At 42.2% G+C, this 20,067-nt stretch overlaps 1 protein-coding gene across 1 annotated transcript; it reads right to left on the bottom strand.

The window, feature by feature from the left end:
• Nucleotides 1-7,321: 7,321 nt before the first annotated feature.
• FAM89A (family with sequence similarity 89 member A) lies at nt 7,322-15,624 on the bottom strand. Its single transcript, XM_053382475.1, has 2 exons — nt 15,117-15,624; nt 7,322-8,431 (listed from the first exon to the last, which is right to left on the bottom strand). The coding sequence occupies exons 1-2, from the start codon at nt 15,390-15,392 to the stop codon at nt 8,273-8,275; spliced, it is 435 nt and encodes a 144-aa protein (XP_053238450.1). The 5' UTR covers nt 15,393-15,624; the 3' UTR covers nt 7,322-8,272.
• Nucleotides 15,625-20,067: the final 4,443 nt, after the last annotated feature.

Genomic DNA, 20,067 nt, shown 5'->3' with positions numbered 1-20,067 from the left:
TTTCTAAATCTCTTGATATTGATGTTTATGCAAGAGGCATATTTAAAGTTATTTTTGAAAAGATTTAAGCAGCTATCCTATACCCACTTACCTGAGAGTAATGTGATGGAACTTAATTCTGAGTAAGTGCATAAAGAATTGTACTGTTCTTATGCTTCCCTGAAAATGAACTTGACAGCCTTATTACATGTTTACTCAAAAGTAAGCTCTACCTGGGTACATATGAGTGACGCCTATGTATGATTTAAGTGTATTTGGAATGTACAGTAAAACTTCATTCTGTGGACGATAGCATATTTAATTAGGGCAATGGTAACAGGAGGTAGCTGGAACAGATAATTGCCTGAATATCTGATAATTGTTAAATTAATTGTAATTAACTGCCACATTGGGAAACAATAGCTTGTTCTTGGAAAGTTATATGCTATTAGTTTTTGTTGTTTTTTTTACCCCAAACCAAGTGGGTTAGGTAGGATGGCTTCTGGAGCTCCCTACCCAATGGCTTTGCAGTTCTGTTACATGGAATTGTGTTCATAGAAGCTGAGGCATCTGTTTTATTTATACTTAATTATAAGGTTCAGACATGAAGGTGGTCTAGGTGAATTTTGGTGTTCAATGAGAAGCCCTCTGATATATTTGATAAACTTTGCAGTGAACTCAATGACTCAGAACTAGAGGTATTAGGAATCTGTGTTGATGTTTAATATCCTTCCTTACCCTTGCTTTTTTGGGTAACATTTCTGTACTGCCTTTCATTTCAAATAATATTTTATTTTGAGAATTTATATGTCACTTGTCATTTCTGTGATGAACTATCAAGTAGTTACATATAAAAGGTAATATAATAAAATTCAGTTATTAAAACCAAATCAGAAAGCAGAAGAAAAAAATGGAAAGCCAATACCTGGTCAGAAGCAGGTTCATCACATAAGTTTTGCCCCATTGCAGTGTTGTTCTCAAGTGCAGCACTCCCAGCTCTACACTTCTATGAGTCTATGATCTTCTCACATAGACAAGAATGTCAGCTGTTCTCTATTATGCTTAAAGGCAACAACTAGGCTAAGGACTAAATGTTCCTGGTGGTCCCTGTATCTAGAGTGGCACAGGAATCCTCTTTTTACCACTGAACTTAAGGGAATTTTTCTGTAGACAGGATATCCACAGCCCATACTACAATCATCTGTGTCTATGCCATTAATTTTTAATTTTAATTTCATAACATTTATATTCCACTTGATTGTAAAAAAGAGTGATTTACAAAAGGAATAAAATAATGAAATGATCACTTTAAAATAGCTAAAAACAACTATTTAAAAATGTCAAAAATATTTTTAAACCAATGATAAACTGCCACTTCTAGCCTGTGCCAACAAAATGCATCTTCCCAACCGCCCATCTGTTGTTCCATCTTCAGCAGCTTTGAGGACAGAACTCGGTCAGCCCCACGCTGGGCTGGAAACTTTCCATGGCCTACATCTTTGAGAGAACAAAACAGAATATATAAAACAATACACAGCACAACTTCTTTTAAAGAAATTAAATAACACAGTGATGACAACAAAGCCGTATAAAACCAAACAGTAAAAGATCACAACCAGTCATCTCTCTCCTGGGCACGTAACTGTAAAAGCTTTTGCTGGGATCTAAGAAACGGTTGGTATCCTTCAAGGGACTTGTGATGACCCTGTATAATCTTTAACCTTCAGATATGCTAACCTGACCTGATGTGCTGTTCAAACTGCTTTTGAAGCTTTGTTCAGTTTCAAAAGCTGTTTCTCAGTGATATGGAGGTGGGCAGGTTTGCTGTTTAAGTGGGAGGGGCAGTTGACAGCCCCCATCTTGAAAAACCCCCTCTAAGAAGATATCAGGAAGGTTATAATCTAGCCACTAGGGCTGGGCAATATCAGCTTTTCAGCAATATCGCCAGCCAAACATCGGTTTGTCGATTCACCACAGCACTGAAAAAGCAAGCTGCATTGGCCTGCACCAGGCACCTGGTGAAATGGTCCCAGCTCCCACCTTGGGAACTGGTTTCACCCAGGCACTCACAGGCTGGGGCAACACAGCTTGTTTGCGCAGCTCAGCTGGGGATCAGGAAGGTTCCCCCTCCCCAGCTGAGACAGCCTCGGTGCTCCCTCCACTCACAGGTGAGCGGGCAGAGCCAACCGCGCGCCCCTCAGCTGAGCAGCTTCATGAAGCCCCCACCAAAATATGCAGAGGGAGGAACAAGCTGTATCGGCGCCTCACCAATACAGCTTGTTTCTTCCTTTGCATTGGATGAGGGCAGAATGCTATGGCGGTTTCACTCAGCGATATATTGCTGATGAAACAGCCACCGCTCCCGAGTCCCTCTGCTAGCAGCGCTGCTGGGGGAAGGAATTCTAATGGATGCTGCTAGCAGAGAGACTCGTTAGCGGTGGCTGTTTCAGCAGTGATATACCGCTGAGTGAAGCCGACATCACATTCTGCTCCTCATATATCGCCCAGGCCTACTAGCCGCCTCTCTGACATTCTACATTTCTGTGTTGGAACTGCAAGTGGAGGAGCTTTCAATAAAATATCCCATCACTTGCCATTTGAAAGCAGCACTGCCTACCAAAGATCTACAGCTACATGTTAAGTGAATTACAAATTACCTGGATCCCTACAGCCTGATCCTACCCATGTTTACTCCAAAGTCACACTTCAGGTGAGCTTACTTCATGTATGTGTGCCTAGGATTGCACCTCAAACCAAATTGCACAGGAAGCAAAACAAAGTTTAATTATCAGTTTGCTGATTTCCCCCCCCCCCCCCCCCAGCATGCCAAATTGTGGATGAGCTTGTGACCTAATTTCCTCCAACAAGGACAGAACATTGCTGTTGGCATAAAACATTATATTATTCCCTATCACCACCCCTTTGGACACCTAAACTTAATTCAAAATATGGAGTTCAAATGCTTTCTTCCAGGTTTATAGACTAGCTGGTTCAATAAAAGGTGTTGTATCAATTATGCTGCATTTCAGCTTCTTGAAAGGGTAGCTTTTAGTACCATACCAGAATTTCCAGTGTAAGTGTATTAATCTTACATTCTTTAATATATCCTAACATGTCATTTTAATTACCAATCTAGCAAAGTTTCACTGGATTAATTTAAAATCTTCAGCTTGATTCCCATTAAGTACATTTTAAATCAGAAGTGACTAGGCTGAATGAATTTGAACAAAAAGAGCCATAGACGGAGTTAAAAATATATATTTCTCCTCTTGGAATCTTGATACAGCCATTCTGGCTCTGCTGGATTCTAAATGATTCAAAAGGCTCTTGTGTTTAACCAGTCGAAACAGTTTAAGCGATAGCTGGCACAATTCAGACAGGCATAATTATTGTTTGTGACAGAGCCTAGCTCCGGAAGTCTAAAATGAACCCATGAATTACTGCACATGGGCCAGTCCTCTCAACTCCACTGAATGGTTTCTTTGACCCTTGAGGGGTAGCACTATGTGCTTGGACACTGGGCTGATGAGATAAATAAACATTTTTTTGAGGTGAGGGAGGGATCCTGCCCAAAATAAAACCTCACAGACTTAAGAGCAGACATGCTATATACAAACAAGAGGTCATAACACAATAAAACATGCATTATTAAATCTTGAAATTTTGACTTTGCAAAAAGGGACAAGATAGCATTTAGTGTCAAAACACTTTCTCCTTCCAAAATGTTTGCTGAGTGCAATGAAACTTACTTCCAAATAAGGGGAAGTGCAGTGAAATACTATGCATGACTGCTGAGAAATAATCCTGCTGAGTTTATAAGGATTTACTCCCAAGTATAGGAATTCAGCCTTAGTACATTAATTTGTACTATAGTTAACACCGGCCTGTTTTGCATGAAACTCTAAACCAGGAGTGGGGAACCTGTGGGCCTCCTGATGTTGCTGAACTATCAGCCCCAAGCAGCATGACCAGCAGTAGGCAGTGATGAGAGCTGCAGTCCACTAACATCTGGTGGCCTTGCAGAAGAAAATGGGGCCTTCCAGGGCTGTTAGGTCCTTGGGACTCTCCCCAAGCCACACCCCTCAACAGCCCTGCTTTGTACCTCCAGTATTTTTCCTGCCTGGGATGTGTCCTTGAACTCTGATGCTTCTTGCTGTCTTAGATTGAAGATTGAGATGGATGTGTATAGAAACTAGCCTACTATAAAGGTAAAATTCACATGCTGTCAGGAGCCGGAGTCAGATGTAGCTCAGCAATAAAAAACACAATGTCAGGTAAGTTAATGCTTAATTCAAAGAAACCAAAACAGAGCAAGCCTAGTAATCCCGGCAACTCTTCCCAGCAAGTCTTGCCCCAGTGAGGAAGTTGCGAGGACTGAGTTCACTCCTCTCCAGGTTATTTCCCCAGCAATCTGAGACTGTGTCTGTGCACAATCAACTTCTGCTCTTTTGATTTCTCTGCGTGTTCTGGTAGACCAGGAGGGAGAGGTCGCAGCAGGAGGGGGAGACTCCCTGGATTCATCAGCAACCTCTACTCTCCCTCTTGACCACTCTCCCCTCTAGCCTCCACTTCAGAGTCAGTCGGAGCTGCTCTCTGCCACAGCTTCTAAACCCTGGGTTCACTAAACCTTGTCACCTCTTCTGCCACTGACACCTCCTCCTCCCAGTCTTCTCCTCCGTCTGACCACACATTGTCTTCCCACCACCAATCCCCTGGCTCGGAGCCTTCTTCCCTTGGGGGTTCCCTAGAGGGGTTCCCCGCACAACAACTCTGCATTCGGCCATTCCATGACAACTCATCTGTGCACTGCAGAAAAGGAGGAGAAAACAGTCAGGTTCTTCTCTCTCAGCTGGGCTCCTGGGAAGGCCAGAATAAGAGAAAGACATACATGACATCTGGCTTTGCCAGGAATCCCATGCAAAATTAAAATGGTAGCATAACCAGCTCAGTGAGCAGTTTACTGGTTTCCAAGTCTTGGTGTTTGCCTTGGTGTATGGCATCAGCCATAGCCGTTTCTTCCTCTTTGCTGTCCTGCTACTGATCTATGCATGTTACTCAGAAGTAAGCCCCACTGTATTTAATGGGGATTGCTTGTCAGAAAAATGTGTGTAATATTGTAGCCTTAAAAGCAATATTTTGGGGGTGGGAGGGGCAGGCTTCTGGGTGATATTAAACATTAAACTGGCATTGTATGATACATTTCCCTGTAGTGTTTTTGCTTCATGAGAAAAACTGGAGTCTTTACATCTTTTTAAATTGAAAACATCTTCATAAGTCTTTTAACTGCTGAAGACATTAATAAGGCCATTAAATGTAGCTTATCCCAATGAATTCTCTGTAGCTTGCCCAAAATAAATGTAACTACATTTCAAAATATTGACACAAGAGATATTGACTCCTTTTTTTGGACAACAGAGGGAAGCCCACAGCAGGAAGCCATTTCGTTGCTTTCCTGAGATCCTGCTGTTTTTGTGAATCTCCAAAGAATGCTCAATATATGTGGAAACAGACCAAAACAACGAAGTTGAGCAATCTGAACTTTGTGTAGTTTCATAGGAATCTCAATAGCAGGATTTACGTTTTGCAGATATGTCATGAAAGAGAACAGTTCCCTTGCTTTCTTTGGTAATGCAAAAGCCTGCATAAGTTCAAGGCTTTCCTGAGTAAACAAGTGTGTATCTTGGCACATAGTCTAGCTAAAAAGACTTATCTTGTTAAAAGACTATATCCCCTTGCAGCTTGGTTGAATATACATATGTAAAGTACATCAGATTGCAAAATTCCTCACCATCAACTCTGGAAAGAGCATTCTTTCCCAAGTGTAAGGCTTTTTAGAGTTGAAGAAGGGGGTATAAATACCTGTAGGTGAATGTAAAACATCTGTCATGGATGCTTTAGTTGAGATTCCTGCATTGCAGGGGGTTGGACTAGATGACCCTTGGGGGGGACCCCTTCCAACTCTACAATTCTATGATTAAATCCTGTAATGTCCTTTAGCTATCCAGAAAACTTAGCTAGATTTGGTCCAAACCCAGTCTTGCAACAACATGCAGATTCCCTGTGAAGGGGCATTTATATCAGAATGTGTAAATAAGGTGTATGTTGCTGTCGGAGTGCAGGAAGCAGTTGCAGTGGGTGGGAGGGAGGAATGAAGTATGCAGAAATGTGGACTGCTATCCAGCAAGGCTCACCTATCAGGCAAAATAGCAAGGGTGGTGGGGAGATTCATCACATGAGTTGACATGTGGTTGGAATGGGCCAAATGCAGCAGAGAGGTTATTGGTCTATGCAGCAATCTTCCCAATTGGCTCAGCTATGTGTGTATATTCCTTACTTCCCAACAAGCAACAAAGCCACTAGAGGTTGTTACTGTCAGTGTCTACAGCTGCTATTGCACCTCTCTCTGGTTACTTGACGAATCTTTCTCTCCCTGGATAGAGCTTCAGGCTTTGTCCCAGGTAGATTGTGCACTGCTCTAGAGGCTACATAAGTGCGTTGTAGCTTGGGCTCCACTTCCTTGCTGTGTGAATTGTGCTCCAAAACAATGCTTGTGTGAAGCGTGAAGGAGATTCAGACCACAGTCTGCAGGTAGCCCTGGGGACATGTTGCTACCCAAGTTACTGATGGATTGGGGACACTGTGGTGTCTGCAATACAAGAATCAGTACTAGGTCTGTGCCCTCATTACAAATTCATTGGTTGCATCCGTATGTAGGCACTGTCACCAACAAAGGCCCTACTTGGTGGTGATTGCAGGGTCACTAGTTAAACTAGCTATTCAAGTGTTCATGCTGTTATATATTTTGTGTACATGGTGGAAAGCCAAAGCCAAGCAAATTCCACCACCTTTACACATAGAATTTATAAGTTACAGCCAGATTAAAATAGCTACACTTAAGTCCCATTGCAACTGACTTATTCTGTATCTAGTCTCACAGGTGACCATCCTGGTATGGTTGTACCTTGGTTCTCAAACAGAATGCGTTCTGGGAGTCCATTTGACTCCCGGAACAATCAAAGTGCGGCTTCCGATTGGCTTCAGGAGCGTCTTGCAGCCAATTAGAAGCTGCGGAAGCCACACTGGACATTTGACTTAAGAAAATCGTTCAAAAACCGGAATACTCACTTCTGAGTTTTGATTGTTTGAGAGCCAATTTGTTCAGGAGCCAAGGCACTTGAGATCCAAGGTACGAATGTACTGGTTTCCTGAAAATTCCTTCATGGAAGCACTCTCTGTGCAAAACCTGGCAACATGACTGAGGTGGCAGTTTGTGTTTTATTTGTGAAGGAAGCAGGCTTGGCTGTACTTAGATAATTTTACTTATTTACATACACACACCATGTTTGGTATAAAGTTTAATAAATTACAGGTCAAGCTTGAGTTTTCTGTTACAATAGTATAAAAAAACAAAGCTGCATAGAATAACCTACAAATAATTTGTACACATCCTTTGGATTTATAAGATACAAAGTTCACAGCTCTCTTCCAAGCATTAAGGAGTATAAAATACTGCTGTTGGTCTCAGTTTGTGTGAAATTTATATTACTATTCACTGAATAAGCAATCTAATTACACGTATATAAGATCACAAAAAGGAAGACCCATTTGCTTTCACTGTATTTGTGTAAAAATATACCAAGTGTTACAAAACTTTAAATTGATTGGATTAAAATAGCTAAAACTTATGTGAGTGAAAGAGTGAACTGATCACTGGGGAAAGAGGGTAGGATTCCTAACATTTGTAAACTTTGGAATGGAAAAGAATATGGTAAGAGGCTTTCAGAAGTGTATCTGAGATTTTTAAAAGTCTATCTAATACAGTACTGGAGAAGGTACATGTTGGTCCTCAATGCTCTGAGCTTTTAACAAGATTTTCTATAAAAAGTCAAAACATCAGTTCAAAGACTATTCAAATGTTTACAAAAAACATATATAATTATTACTAATAATGTTTTACATGTCAGAACACTCCAGATGTCATTTCTTCCTTGCATGATCCCAAGCCACAGTTAATAGAAAGTTATTTTCCAACATGTGCAAACTGGAAAGACCCAGTTCACAAATTATACTGACATGGCCTGTCAAACATGCTTGAGGACGCCTTAAAATTTGTCGCACATTGCTTTCCTTAAAGGAGGATTCACACAATGTGTAACTTGGGTTGACAGCATGCCAGAAATAAATGGGCTGCAAAGTAGCTGAGCGTCTTTTCTTCAGCACAAGGCAGGAATGCACTTTAAGTTCCAATTAGACGGCGATGATCTCAGCTCTACTCCAGGGAATGGCTGTGTTCTTAGAAATATTCCTCCTCTTCATCAAAAAAGCCATTTTCCAGAGCATATGCACAGTCTGCACTTGATACAGCTTGGCAGGCACCTTTGTATTCTTGAATTGACTCATAAAGGGAGTATAGTTGACATAATAATGACATATCTAGCTGCCGGAGACCAACCTTGTAGAAGAGAACACACACACATATTAGTATTTATGGCTTAATTTTACTTCTAAAATGCTGGTGCTTGCACATTTTGCTCCCCACAATGACTTCACTCAGAAGATCAGTGTTGTACCTGACAATTACACAATATGAGCAGGATAATTAAATTACGTGGGAGATTCCAACCTGCCGAAGTAAGGAAGAAACAGCTGTGGGGGAAGCTGGAGTATGCAGGAAGCAGCATGGCAAAACATTCCTGATGCTTAAGTCATGTTACCATGCCCTCTTTAATAGCAGAGGATCTGTGTAACCATAGGCTGATGCTGCATTAAGGAGAAACCAGATGTGATTAGCACACACCTGTGTCAGAAGTGGCTCACTGCCAATTTCTTATAAAGTGGGGAAATAAATGTAGTTTAAGGTGTACCTTGGGCTGGTGGGAGAAGGGGGACTGAAACTCCCTCCTTTTTATTTTTTACTCCACTGGGGGAAGGTTCTAGTCAGTGTGCCCCTATGGGAGAGAAGCAACTTCATGGGAACGAAAGCATGAATTGAGGAAACATTCAGTGTTCTCTCCCTCCTCCCTTGATATGCTTTGAATTCTACTTCATAGGAAATCAACAGAACCCAATTCTGACAAACTGGTGCAGGGATGACTGCTGTATCAGGCCCAGCTCCACACTTTCATTTGATTGGTTGGCGGGGGGGGGGGGCAGTTGTCTCTAGCCCTTGTAGAATGAAAATGATGAAGCAAAGGTACCATTCAAAGCAATCGCTTTGTGAGATATGATACTATTCCTGCCTTTCAGTGGTCCCCCCCCCATGCATGAAGCAGAGCTCTGATTCACAAGTGCTCTTGAGAAATTAAGGGTCGATGGGAAAAGACTTCCACATTCATTTTGAAGCCATGTTGGGGTCTTTCTTCTCTAGTACAGTACTTGTATGACTCAACTGTTCTCCAGAGACTGTCTGCTTCATTCTGAGGGTGCCTGTTCATCTTCCTTGGTAAATAAGTGGTTGTTGCACAAAGAAAATAATTGAGAAATCCAGGATTTTAGCATAGCTGTGATTGGGCAACAACATGTCTACCCCAAAGCAAAAAGTACCAGCAAAGAAAAGAGTCCATTCTCTTTTGAACTCTAGTTTATTTTTCCCCTGAGTATGCAAACTTAAAAAAATCCTACCAATGCAAATATAAATACAACCCATCATTACTCTATCCATATTGCCTCAGGGGGAGGGTGTGGTGAGGTTGGGAAAGTGTGGGTTATAGCATCCTTGCCAAAAAGTTGTGTTGCTGTGCTGATACTGCTTGGATAGCGGGGAGGCGGAAGATAATACTGTATGACAACCCTGCAGTGTAGTTCAGTGTATTCTAGTCTCGTAAAAGTGTGTACCTCTGTTTTTACAGAAATGAAGCTGGGGAGGTGTAGAAGCAACATGGAAAGTGACTGCTTTTCCACTCATGGGGGGGGGAGGAAATGGGGATTCTTGAGAGCAAGGTGCTGCACTTAATACACTTAAATGAATATATTCATGTCAAAGGATCAACTACTCCTTTTTGCTTAAAAAGAAGAAAAGATGGCTGTTTCACCTTGGCTGGTAATATTGTTGTAGTTTTTACTAGGTATAAATAAATAGCTATAACATATGCTCCTAAAAGACACTCCTCCTTTAAAACAATGTACGGTAATCTTTACCCAAGAATAGGCATCTGAACCAAAATAACTGTAAATTTAAAATCTCTTGTGACCCCACCGCCATCCAGCTGAAACACCATTGCTGGTCTTGTACTTAATGAGGTATTGCTAGCCTAAGATTAATTGATGACAGATATACAGTATCATAAGTGGTTTACAAATCATGGAACATGAGTTCTTTGCATGTTTTAGGGTTAGCATTGAGGGAGAACTGAGCTTTTGTGCCTTTAACAGCTATGTGACAAGCAGTAATTTAACAGGTTATGCCTTTCCTTATATAGAAATCCAGAACTTCCCCATCTCCTTTCCTTACACCCCTCCATATCTGTTCTGGGGATTCCCAAAGCAAATTTGGGGAGTGTGGAGGGGGAAAAGAAATGGAGAAATATTTGCACTAATGGAAGTAGTCAGCTGGATATCACCCATTTTGTTGGACAGACAAGTTATTACTGTATGGCCCCCGACTTATCTTATGGTCCTCCACCCCACAAAAGAGAATACAAATTTGCGTATGACACAAAGCGTATGCAAATGTATGCCCTCTTTTGCAAGTAAGGCAAAATGCATAATCCACATGGGCTCAGAAAATCCTGGGTAGGCGTGTCTGCCCCTTGAAGAACACTCAGTTTGATGCTTGCTTGCTGTAGCACTTGTGGAGGGCAGCCAGCTACTACAACAATTCCATCCTATTTACTCCCAGCTTTTCACACAAGCATTTTAAAAGAGAGCATTCTGCTCCATCAGAATCTGGGTAGCTTAAAGAAAGGACAGGAATGAAGTACAAAGCCAGGTTGTTCTGAACGCTTAAATTCTTGAATTAAATACAGAAACTGCCCAAGGTATAACAAGAGTCTTTGAGCATTTTACAGAACTTCTTTCAGGGCTTACTTCATCATATATTACCTGCCTCCTTCCTTCCTACACAGTAATGGAGAATTGAATGAATGTGGAAGACAAGAGTACTTTGTATTATCTGCACTATGCCATAAATGTTCTTTTTAATGTATTTAACTTTTTGGTCCATAGGACTCCTGTTTTTTAGCCATATGCAACTACCTTCAACTTATATGGGCAGCTTTTCACAAGGACGTTTAGGAAAATAATATGAATATAATCAAACACCTCATATCATTCATTCTTGCCTTTCACACAACTCATGCCAGGCTCCTCCCCCACCCCCCGGGCCCCGAAGTAGAGAAAGAAAAATAGCATAGGCATTGCAGCATCCAAGATCATAGCACATTATTTTATTCTGCCTTTCAAAAATGATATTACTACCAGAAATTAAGCTTGCTTTTCTCCCCTTAAGGTGGATCTAGTGATGACTTCTCATTTGCTCTTCAAAGCAAAACACTCACCTCCCACTAATGGGCAAAACTAACTTGCAAGGCTAGCCGTGTTACAGTTCAATTAGTTATTCATAAGGAAAACAGAAATGAATCATAGGTAAACAACAACTGCAGGTATTTGTGGGGGTGGCAAGATTAAGAATTATAAGTAAAAGTGGGTGAAGGATGAGCAAGACAAATATGCAGGCTAGGTATCATCAGAAAAGCAATCTAAAGAATTGGGTTTATCTCTCTTACCAGAACATACAATTTCATTTTCCATCCAAAAGATACAAGTAAGATTTATGGTGGAGGATGTGATACCATCTAATTATGGTTGTTGTTGTTTTTTACCTTTGAGATATAATCTCAACATTAAATAGAAACCACACAGCCAGGCTCCAGATTCCATAAATACATCTTCTGACTAGCAATGGCATTAGTGAAGTCAGGAATATCTACAGTTTCAAATTGTAGTAGACAAACTTACAGTAATAAGCTATGCACCATGCACTGCAGATGAGAGGGGCGTCAAAATGCCAGTCGGTTTCTTTGCACTAGCTGATGATAAACAGTGGTGATGGGGATTGACACTGGCATAGCACCAGGCTTACGAGGTGCAATTCCACCAGCAGAGTGATAAAAAATGGGCAGTGTGTCAGGAGGAGGAACAACAGGTTTTCGAAGCTTCCCCAAGCTTGGCTGTGTGTAAATTAAAAACATTCCTACTGAAGCTAATGGAGAGCTAAAATCCACTGCCCCAGCTCTTCTTACTCTGTTTACACACCCACCACCTGGTATCTCCATTCCTCCTACCATGCAAAATATCTCTTTTCTCTCTCACAAAGGCACTCTTTCCCCATCGGGGGCTGAACGGTTGCCAAGGGGAGGCCAAAGGTTCACCATGCAAAAGTGAGGCTGGGTGATATGCCAGGAATGACCATCCTTCCTGTATGTTTTCCTGTCCAAAGGCTGATCTCCAGCCCATGTGCAAGGGCACCTGCAGGGATCCCAGTTATGGGATTTGGACTGGATGCACCAGAGTGGTTCACAGTGATAAGGGCACTCTAGTATGTATTTGCAGCGCTGCATCTTATCTGTGTGGTTGGGCAAGGTGATGTTGATGTTTCACCATCACCACACATAATTTCTTCCTTGTGCAGCGAAGCTGAGGGTGTCATCAGTATGCAACATTGTGATTGGTGGGCACTGTCATGAATGCAAAGAGAACATGTGTAAGAGAAGGTGTCTGACTCTAATACTCTGTATTTTAAAGTGATATTTTGCTGTTTTCTGAAGGGAGTTTACAGGATCCTAACATACAGTGCGCCATACGTACACCACATATGGCCCGAGCTAGAAAATGCTATGATGCTTTCATGTTCTATTTCCAAGGACCATGTGCAGATTGACAGCAGTATCCCACAAATACTGCAAAGAGAAAATACCTTTTAATCACATCTTAAAATAGCCAGATTTAGAGTGATCACATGCTGTGCGTATTCATGAGCTGACATCCTAATTCTACGAAAACTTGTCAACCATTGCAACTTCCTTCCTACAGCAGGAAAAAAGATAGCTCCAAATTACTTAATCAGGGGTGTGCCAGACAGGCATAGATCTCTGCTGCCTTTGGAAGTTTCATGTTACCGATCCAAAGGAAAAGTTTTGCATACCTAATAATTCAGTCATGTTTCACTAAGAGCAATGTTGCTTGTTTAACCTGAAGCTTTTGTCTCATAAAAGGCATATGTGTACCACTTAAAATGGGAAAACCTTTTAGATTGCGGGTTTTGCACAAGCTTTTCTGGGACAATGAAAGGACTCATTCTTAACTTGATTTATAGGTTTATAAGACAAAAAGCCATGCTTGATATTCAAAATGAATCTAGCCCATACTTTGTTTGCTTACATGATCTACTAGTGTAACAATATTTGAAGCACTTCAGTTTTTAGTCGCATTTAAAAACCAATGTGAATCTGCTGCTGTAAGCAATCTGGTGCACAGCCCAAGTACCAATCTTGTGCAAAGTAAAAGCCCATTAAGCCAATTAACCTACATTTCAGAAGACAAGTCAAAGGTGGGAAAGAAGCAGCCTGCTTACTAGAAGTCACATTCCACTTTCTGAAACAGAACAGAACACTTCTGATCCAAATAGTGAATATAAAGAACAGGTGTGTGCTTGTACAATATGCAACTATGACTAGAGCGCAGAATGAATTCTAACTAAAAGAGAATTTGTAGAGGAACTGAAAGAGTGAACAATATCATTTTGAGAGGAAATAGCTTTTAAGTACTTTATTTTAGAAGGAAATAAAGAGAAGGACAGAATGAGAAAAGAGTTTTAAAAGGGAAGATAATGGTGACATACTTCAGATGCTATTGAGGTTTTGTTTTTTGTTTTGCCAATCTTTTGATTTGAATTACTTTTTCTCTCTCACATGTGGAATGTTTCAGTCACAATCCCTAGATAGGTCTTGCATCCATTAACTGCAACTTGGGTAACTATCACAGGCTTAGGCCCAAAAAATTGCACAACTAGCTCTATGCATCCTTTGGGTTTGTCATTCTAGAATGGCAGCCCCCACCCCACCCCCCTTTACCTCCTGGCAATTCTCCATTTGAACTCCTCAGTTTCACAACTGTTCAAAGGGTAAATAAATAAGTATAAAAATTTCACAGGGTCTGCCCAAGGTCTTCAGCACAGCTAAGGTAGCCATAGTGATTAATAAGCAAAACAGCTTCCAGTTTCCACCTTTATCGCTTTTAAATCTATCTAAAAATAGATTTTATCCCTTAAAAATGTGTATATACAGCCTTTCGGACCTAAGAGGGAGCCCTAAATGCAATTTACAAGAATTAAAAACTCTACAACTAAAAACAGTATTAAAGTAAAAAGAAGAGAGCAAAAAAATGAGTCTGCAACAGGTAAACAGGCTTGGTGGAAAAGTGTCTTACTGCACAATCCTAACCATATCTTCCCAGAATTGAATGGTGCTTACTGATGGGCATAGCCAGGATTTGGGGGGGGCAGGACCTCAGTTCTTTATTTTTGTTGACTGGGGGCAGCTGCCCCCCCAGCCACACCCAGTCTTTTTTCTAAAAAAATGTTTAGGGGTACTGTACTCTCATTTTCCTACTCATATTGAAATACTGCTCCTCAATGAGGCCAAACTTAGATTCACAAAATGTTTAGGGGTATGCATACCCCTTCGTACCCCCAGAAAAAAAGGCACTGGCCACACCCATGTGCTTACTCACAGGCAAGGGGACTTAGGACTTGCCCCCTCAGCTGCCCACCTAAAAGAGGCCAATTTCACTTCCTTTGGGAAGCAGATCCAGCAACTGGGGTGCTGCCACCTCTTGCTATAGCAGTAGAGAAGAGCATTTTCCTTTTTTTGCGCAAGGAGCTGGGATGAAAACTCGAACCCTGCCTGCCACAAACAAAAGGTTTCCTTTCCACCGTGTGCATCGTACCGGCATGCAAGCGAGGGGAGCAGAAATCGCCAACAGTCTCCCGGCGCCGGAATTGAACTCTGCACGCGCTCAGAGGCGACGTTCTCGAGCCAGGTCCCCGGACTCAAAATTGAGCAGTTTTAAAAAGGGGGTGGGGCGGAAGAATTGCACCAAGCACAAACACGCAAAAAAAGGAAAAACTGGCGGGTGCTCACCATCTCTTTCCGCAGCAAGGCCAAAGCGGCGTCCAGGTTGGGAGGCTTGGGCGGCCGCGGGGATCCCCTTCCCCCTCCGCCGCCTCCGCTGCGGCTCAGCTCGTCCTGGATGCGGGACTTCTGCGCGTAGAGCCGCTCCAGGTCCCGCCAGCGCCCGCCTGCTCCGCCCGGGCCGACCCCGCTCGAAGAAGAATTCAACAAGCCGCTCAGGCTCTTGGGCAGGGGAGGCAACCCAGACCCGCCGCCGCCGCCTCCGGGCAGCCCCGACCCACTCATGGCACCCGGCGGGGCAAGGCGGCCAGCCGGTCCCCTCAGCCCAGCTGAGCTAAGCCTGCCGCGAAAGAAAACAAGAGCCGCCTCCGCCTCCTTCCCTCGCAAAGAAAGGCTCTCTTCTGTTCGGCTCCGCTCGGGGCCCGCCTCCCTTCTGCCGGCCCCGCTCGGCCCGCCCTCGCAACAGGGACAGGCCCTGAAAGGGAGAAAGAGGCGGGCTCAGGGCGGGCTCCAGAAGGAGGGAAGAAGGCACAACAGACGCAAAATGGTACCCGAAACACTTCGGGGAGTGCGCGGCGGCGGCGGCTGCCGGGAGGAGTTCGCTTTATTCAGCTAGTAATAAAGCGGAGGAGAGAGGAAGGGGGACTATTCGGGGCTGCTGAGAAGGACTAGCTTAGCAAGAGGGTGCAGTTTAAAAAAAAAAGGGGGGGGGGGAGTCAGTTTGGTCCAAGGTAAATTAAGAGCTGTCGTAAATAAAGAATGCAGTTTGGTCTAAGGCAGTGGTTCCAAACCTTTTTTTGGCCATGCCCCACCTAAACATCTCTGAAATCCTGACACACACACCCCGACATATAATTCTTATTATTCAAAAAGTGAACTTCTATTCACGTGGAGGAAGGCTAAAAGGCCATTAACTGTTAATAACTCATTCTCGAATTGCCCCCCCTAAAAAATCAAATTGCACCCCTGTGGGGCGTGTGCCCCACGTTGGGAACCAGGGTCTGAGGTAAATTAAGAGCTGTGAGGGCGGGGAATGTGAATGCGAAACGTTTTCTTATTATTATTTGTTACGTTTCAACAAGGTGGCTCACGTGTTGTTTTTTATTGCTTGAAAAAAAAACCCACGGTAAGGACAAAATAAAATATAGGCCAGGCAGGTCCGAAGTAAAAGATGAGGGAAAGGGGGGGGGTTTTGAAATATCTAAGGCAACCTTCGCACCCTCAAGATAATTTGGACTAGAAACACTCATCTCATCCAGCTACATCTGCAGGGCATCAGGTTGGGGAAGATTAATCTCTAAGGTGTTATCCTGCGCAGGGATAGCAGCTCTTTCTCTTCAGGAGGGGTATGCCACACTGATAAAAAAATTCTTCAGTTGGGCATATCTGAGGTAAATCAAAAGGGGATGAGGTGGGGAGGAATATAAATTAGATGTAATGGTACCAAAAACACATGAAGGTGATAAGTGAGTAGCTACTTTCCTTTAGCAAGGATTCCTTTAGAAGTTGGGATTGGGGGAGGAGGGGGGAAGAAATAAAATAAAACAGGTGTTGCCTGTGTGCATATGGGTAATGTTATATATGCATTATGCCTTGAGTATTGATGTGTAAATAAATAAACAATACATTAACAACTAATATAAATAATCAAACAAAGCAAACAAATAATGCTAAATAAATGAATGGTGCTGGGAGAAAGGCGATTATTCCAAGTTGACTATTCCATTAGAAGGGAGTGTTTGAAGCAGGGCATTCTGTGGGTAAGAAAATAAAGTATGTTGCCTTTGACAAAGCAACATGCAAGGCTCCAACTAAAATTGTAGAAGAGAAGCAATTAGGTACATCTGCTTCAGGGAAATAAAAGGGCAAGTGTGACTCTGAATCTTTTTATGCACATTTAGCATTCAGTTGTAAGTATGTGAAGCAGGACCCAACTTTCTTTTCTTTTAAAAATACCATGTTGCATCATCTTTCTACCACATGGACACTGTCACATTTGCTGACTAATCCCACAATTAGGATGTGAGAAACTTCCTGATAAATTAGACTGAGCCATGCCATTCTTCTACTAGCCAAGGACTGCCTAATTTGGCAGCAGCTATCCAAGGTAAGGCAAGTGAAAATATCTGTATACTGTATTATTTAAAGTAGTTGAATGTGGTACCATGTCATCCAAGTTTAAATTGTTAGCGTTTGGCCCTGTTTTGCTACTTGAGATTCCCCAGCCTGTTTGAAAGCAGCAAATTACTAAACATGGGAAACTTTTCTGAAATAAAAAGGTATTAAGAAAAGATCTAAACAGAAAATGAAAGGGAGCTAGTAAATCTTTATGGCTTTCCACTATTTTGGCATCACCACTGAAAAAGCTTTTTAATTTGTTAGCTGAAATTGTTTTTAATTTGTTGCGTTGCTTTAAAATCTGATGTATTTACTCATTTTTTTATTTTAAATGTAAACTGTAATATGATAAAATTCAAAAATACATTTTACTTTATCTTACAACAAATAATTTTGGATTAGGTCACTGAAAGCAATCCCAGAGACAACAGTTCAGTCACAGGAAACAAAGGAAACAGGATTTCAATGACACATTTGGAGCCCAGATGTTTTGGCGCATGAAATAGATAAAAGTTCAGGAAACTGTTTTCTAGGCTGAGTAAAATATGCATGCAGCAGCATAGTACTTTCATAAGTGGGCATTTCAGTGTACCTAAATGAGCAGCTAGATTGAATGGATATTGTGAAAGGAATAGTGAAGAAAATGGAAAGAATATGCAAGATAATAGAAAAAAGTGAAGGTGAAGCCAAGTTTGTTGTTTGATGTTTGTGTCTTCCAATATATCACATTACCTCTCATCTAGTGTAACAAGTATAGGACTGCATCCATAGTGCATCAAATGAGCATGTGGATTGGCTGTTAATATAAATACATTTGTATTACCATTTTTGGTCCAAGACATAACCTTGATGCAACCTATGTAATTCTATGTGTTGTGTTCATTCCTACAACTCAGACGTAGTTGTTACAACTGCTTCAGAGCAGAAAAATAACTGCCCACAGAGCAACTGAGTTCTCCCATTCCCTTCAGAACTTTAAACTAAATCCTGAGAGTGATGGAGACGATATTACAGATTACAGGGAAGCACCTGATACTGGGGATAATAGCTTCATTGATGCAGAGGAAACTGAGGCAGTGCTACAGAAACCTGATAAATGGCAAGAAACTGCAAGAAGGAAATGGCTGGAGGGAATGACTCATGGTTTCAGTTGTTTCTACCAATGCACAGAGTATGGGAAACAAGCAGGACAAATTTGAGCTCTCAATAAAGTATGGCAAATATGACCTAATAGGCATTACTGGAATGTAGAAATGGTAAGGTATATATCAGAACAAACGGACCAAACAGGAAGGGAGGAGGAGTAGCATTATATGTAAAGAATGTGTACACTTGTGAAGAGTTCCATGACTTGGAGCATGGAAGGCAGATTGTGGGTGTATGGGTAACATTTGTAGGAGAAGGAAACTACACTAGCCTTACTGTGGGTGTCTGCTATAAACCTCCAAGCCAGACTGAAGCCTTCCTGGAGCAGATTACCTAACATTCAAAAAGGAGAGATATAGTAGTTTGGGAGACTTCAACTACCCCATATCTGTTGGAACACAAACTATGCCAAGAATTCCTCCATTGCCTCACTGACAATTTCATTTCCCAAAAGGTGGAAGAAGCGACAAGGGAATAATCTATCTTGGACCCGGTTCTCACCAAGGGGAGAACTAATTGATAAAGTGGAAGTACTAGGAATCTTGGGAGGAAGTAATCATGTGCTACTGGGTTTCATTATACAAGGGCAGGGGAAAGCTGAGTGCAGTCAGACATTGTCATGGACTGGCTGGATGCAGAGAAGTAATGGGAGGCACTAGCTGGGGAACTCCCAAGGGAACCTCCAGGCAAAGAAAGCTCAGAGCCAGGGGATTGGTGGTTGGACAACAATGAGAAGAGAAGACTGGGAGGAGGAGGTGTCAGAAGCTGAAGAGGTAACAGGGTTTAGTGAACAGGAGGAGGCTCTGGCACAGTGCAGTTGTGACTTCTGATGTAGAAGCAAAGGGGAGGTCAAAAGGCTGACTGGAGGCAGGCTGCTGAATAAGCCAGAGTATCTCCCCTTCCTGCTGTGACCACCCCCCCTCCTCCCAAAACACACAGAGAAATGAAGAGGGCAAAGCAAAGAGAGGCAAGATGCCAGAGCCTTAGGCTGCTGGGGAAGGAACCAGGGGAGGAACCTTAGAAAGACCTACTGGGAAGAGTTGCTGTGATCACTACGCCTGCACTGTTTTAGTTTCTTTCAATAAAGAGTTAACTTCACTGACACCAGTGGTTTTTTTATTGCTGATCTCTGGCTCATGACAGCTATGTACTCTGGAGATATGATAGCCATCTTCAAATATTTGAAGGGCTGTCACATGGAAGATGAAGCAAGCTTGTTTTCTCCTGCTCCAGAGGCTAGGATCCCAACCAATGACTTCAAGTTAAAAGAAAGGAGATTCCGACTAAACATCAGGAAGAACTTTTTTATGGTAAAAGCTGTTCAACAGTAGAATGGACTCCCTCGGAAGGTGGTGGACATTCGTTGCAGGTTTTTAAGCAGAAGTTGGATAGCCATCTATCATCGATGCTTTAGCATTGCAGGGGGTTGGACTAGATGACTTTCCAGATCCCTTTCAACTCTACAGTTCTATGATTCTATGATGTAGTATGATTTCTTTCCAGACATAATTACCCTCTCCATTTCCGCAGTCTCACTTTACACAAATGAAAGTCACCAGCAGATGCAGGGAAGTACTCAAGATAACTCTGTCAGGAAACAGGACATTGTTTACAAAGTGGGAGCAGGATAATTCAGCACATTTTCTGAGGAAGTCCCGGCTTCTAAGGTGTATTTCTACCCTAAGAGTGTTTATGT

The sequence above is a fragment of the Podarcis raffonei genome, chromosome 3 (assembly GCF_027172205.1).
Source record: "Podarcis raffonei isolate rPodRaf1 chromosome 3, rPodRaf1.pri, whole genome shotgun sequence".
Classification (NCBI taxonomy): Eukaryota; Metazoa; Chordata; class Lepidosauria; order Squamata; family Lacertidae; genus Podarcis; species Podarcis raffonei.
This window is presented reverse-complemented; position numbering and strand designations above follow the sequence as displayed.

Coding starts and splice junctions, on each gene's coding strand:
- FAM89A (XM_053382475.1), bottom strand. CDS start 15,392: ATGAGTGGGTCGGGGCTGCCCGGAGGCGGCGGCGGCGGGTCTGGGTTG. Junction 8,432..15,116: donor CCTTGCTGCGGAAAGAGATG/GTGAGCACCCGC, acceptor CTCTTCTACAAG/GTTGGTCTCCGGCAGCTAGA.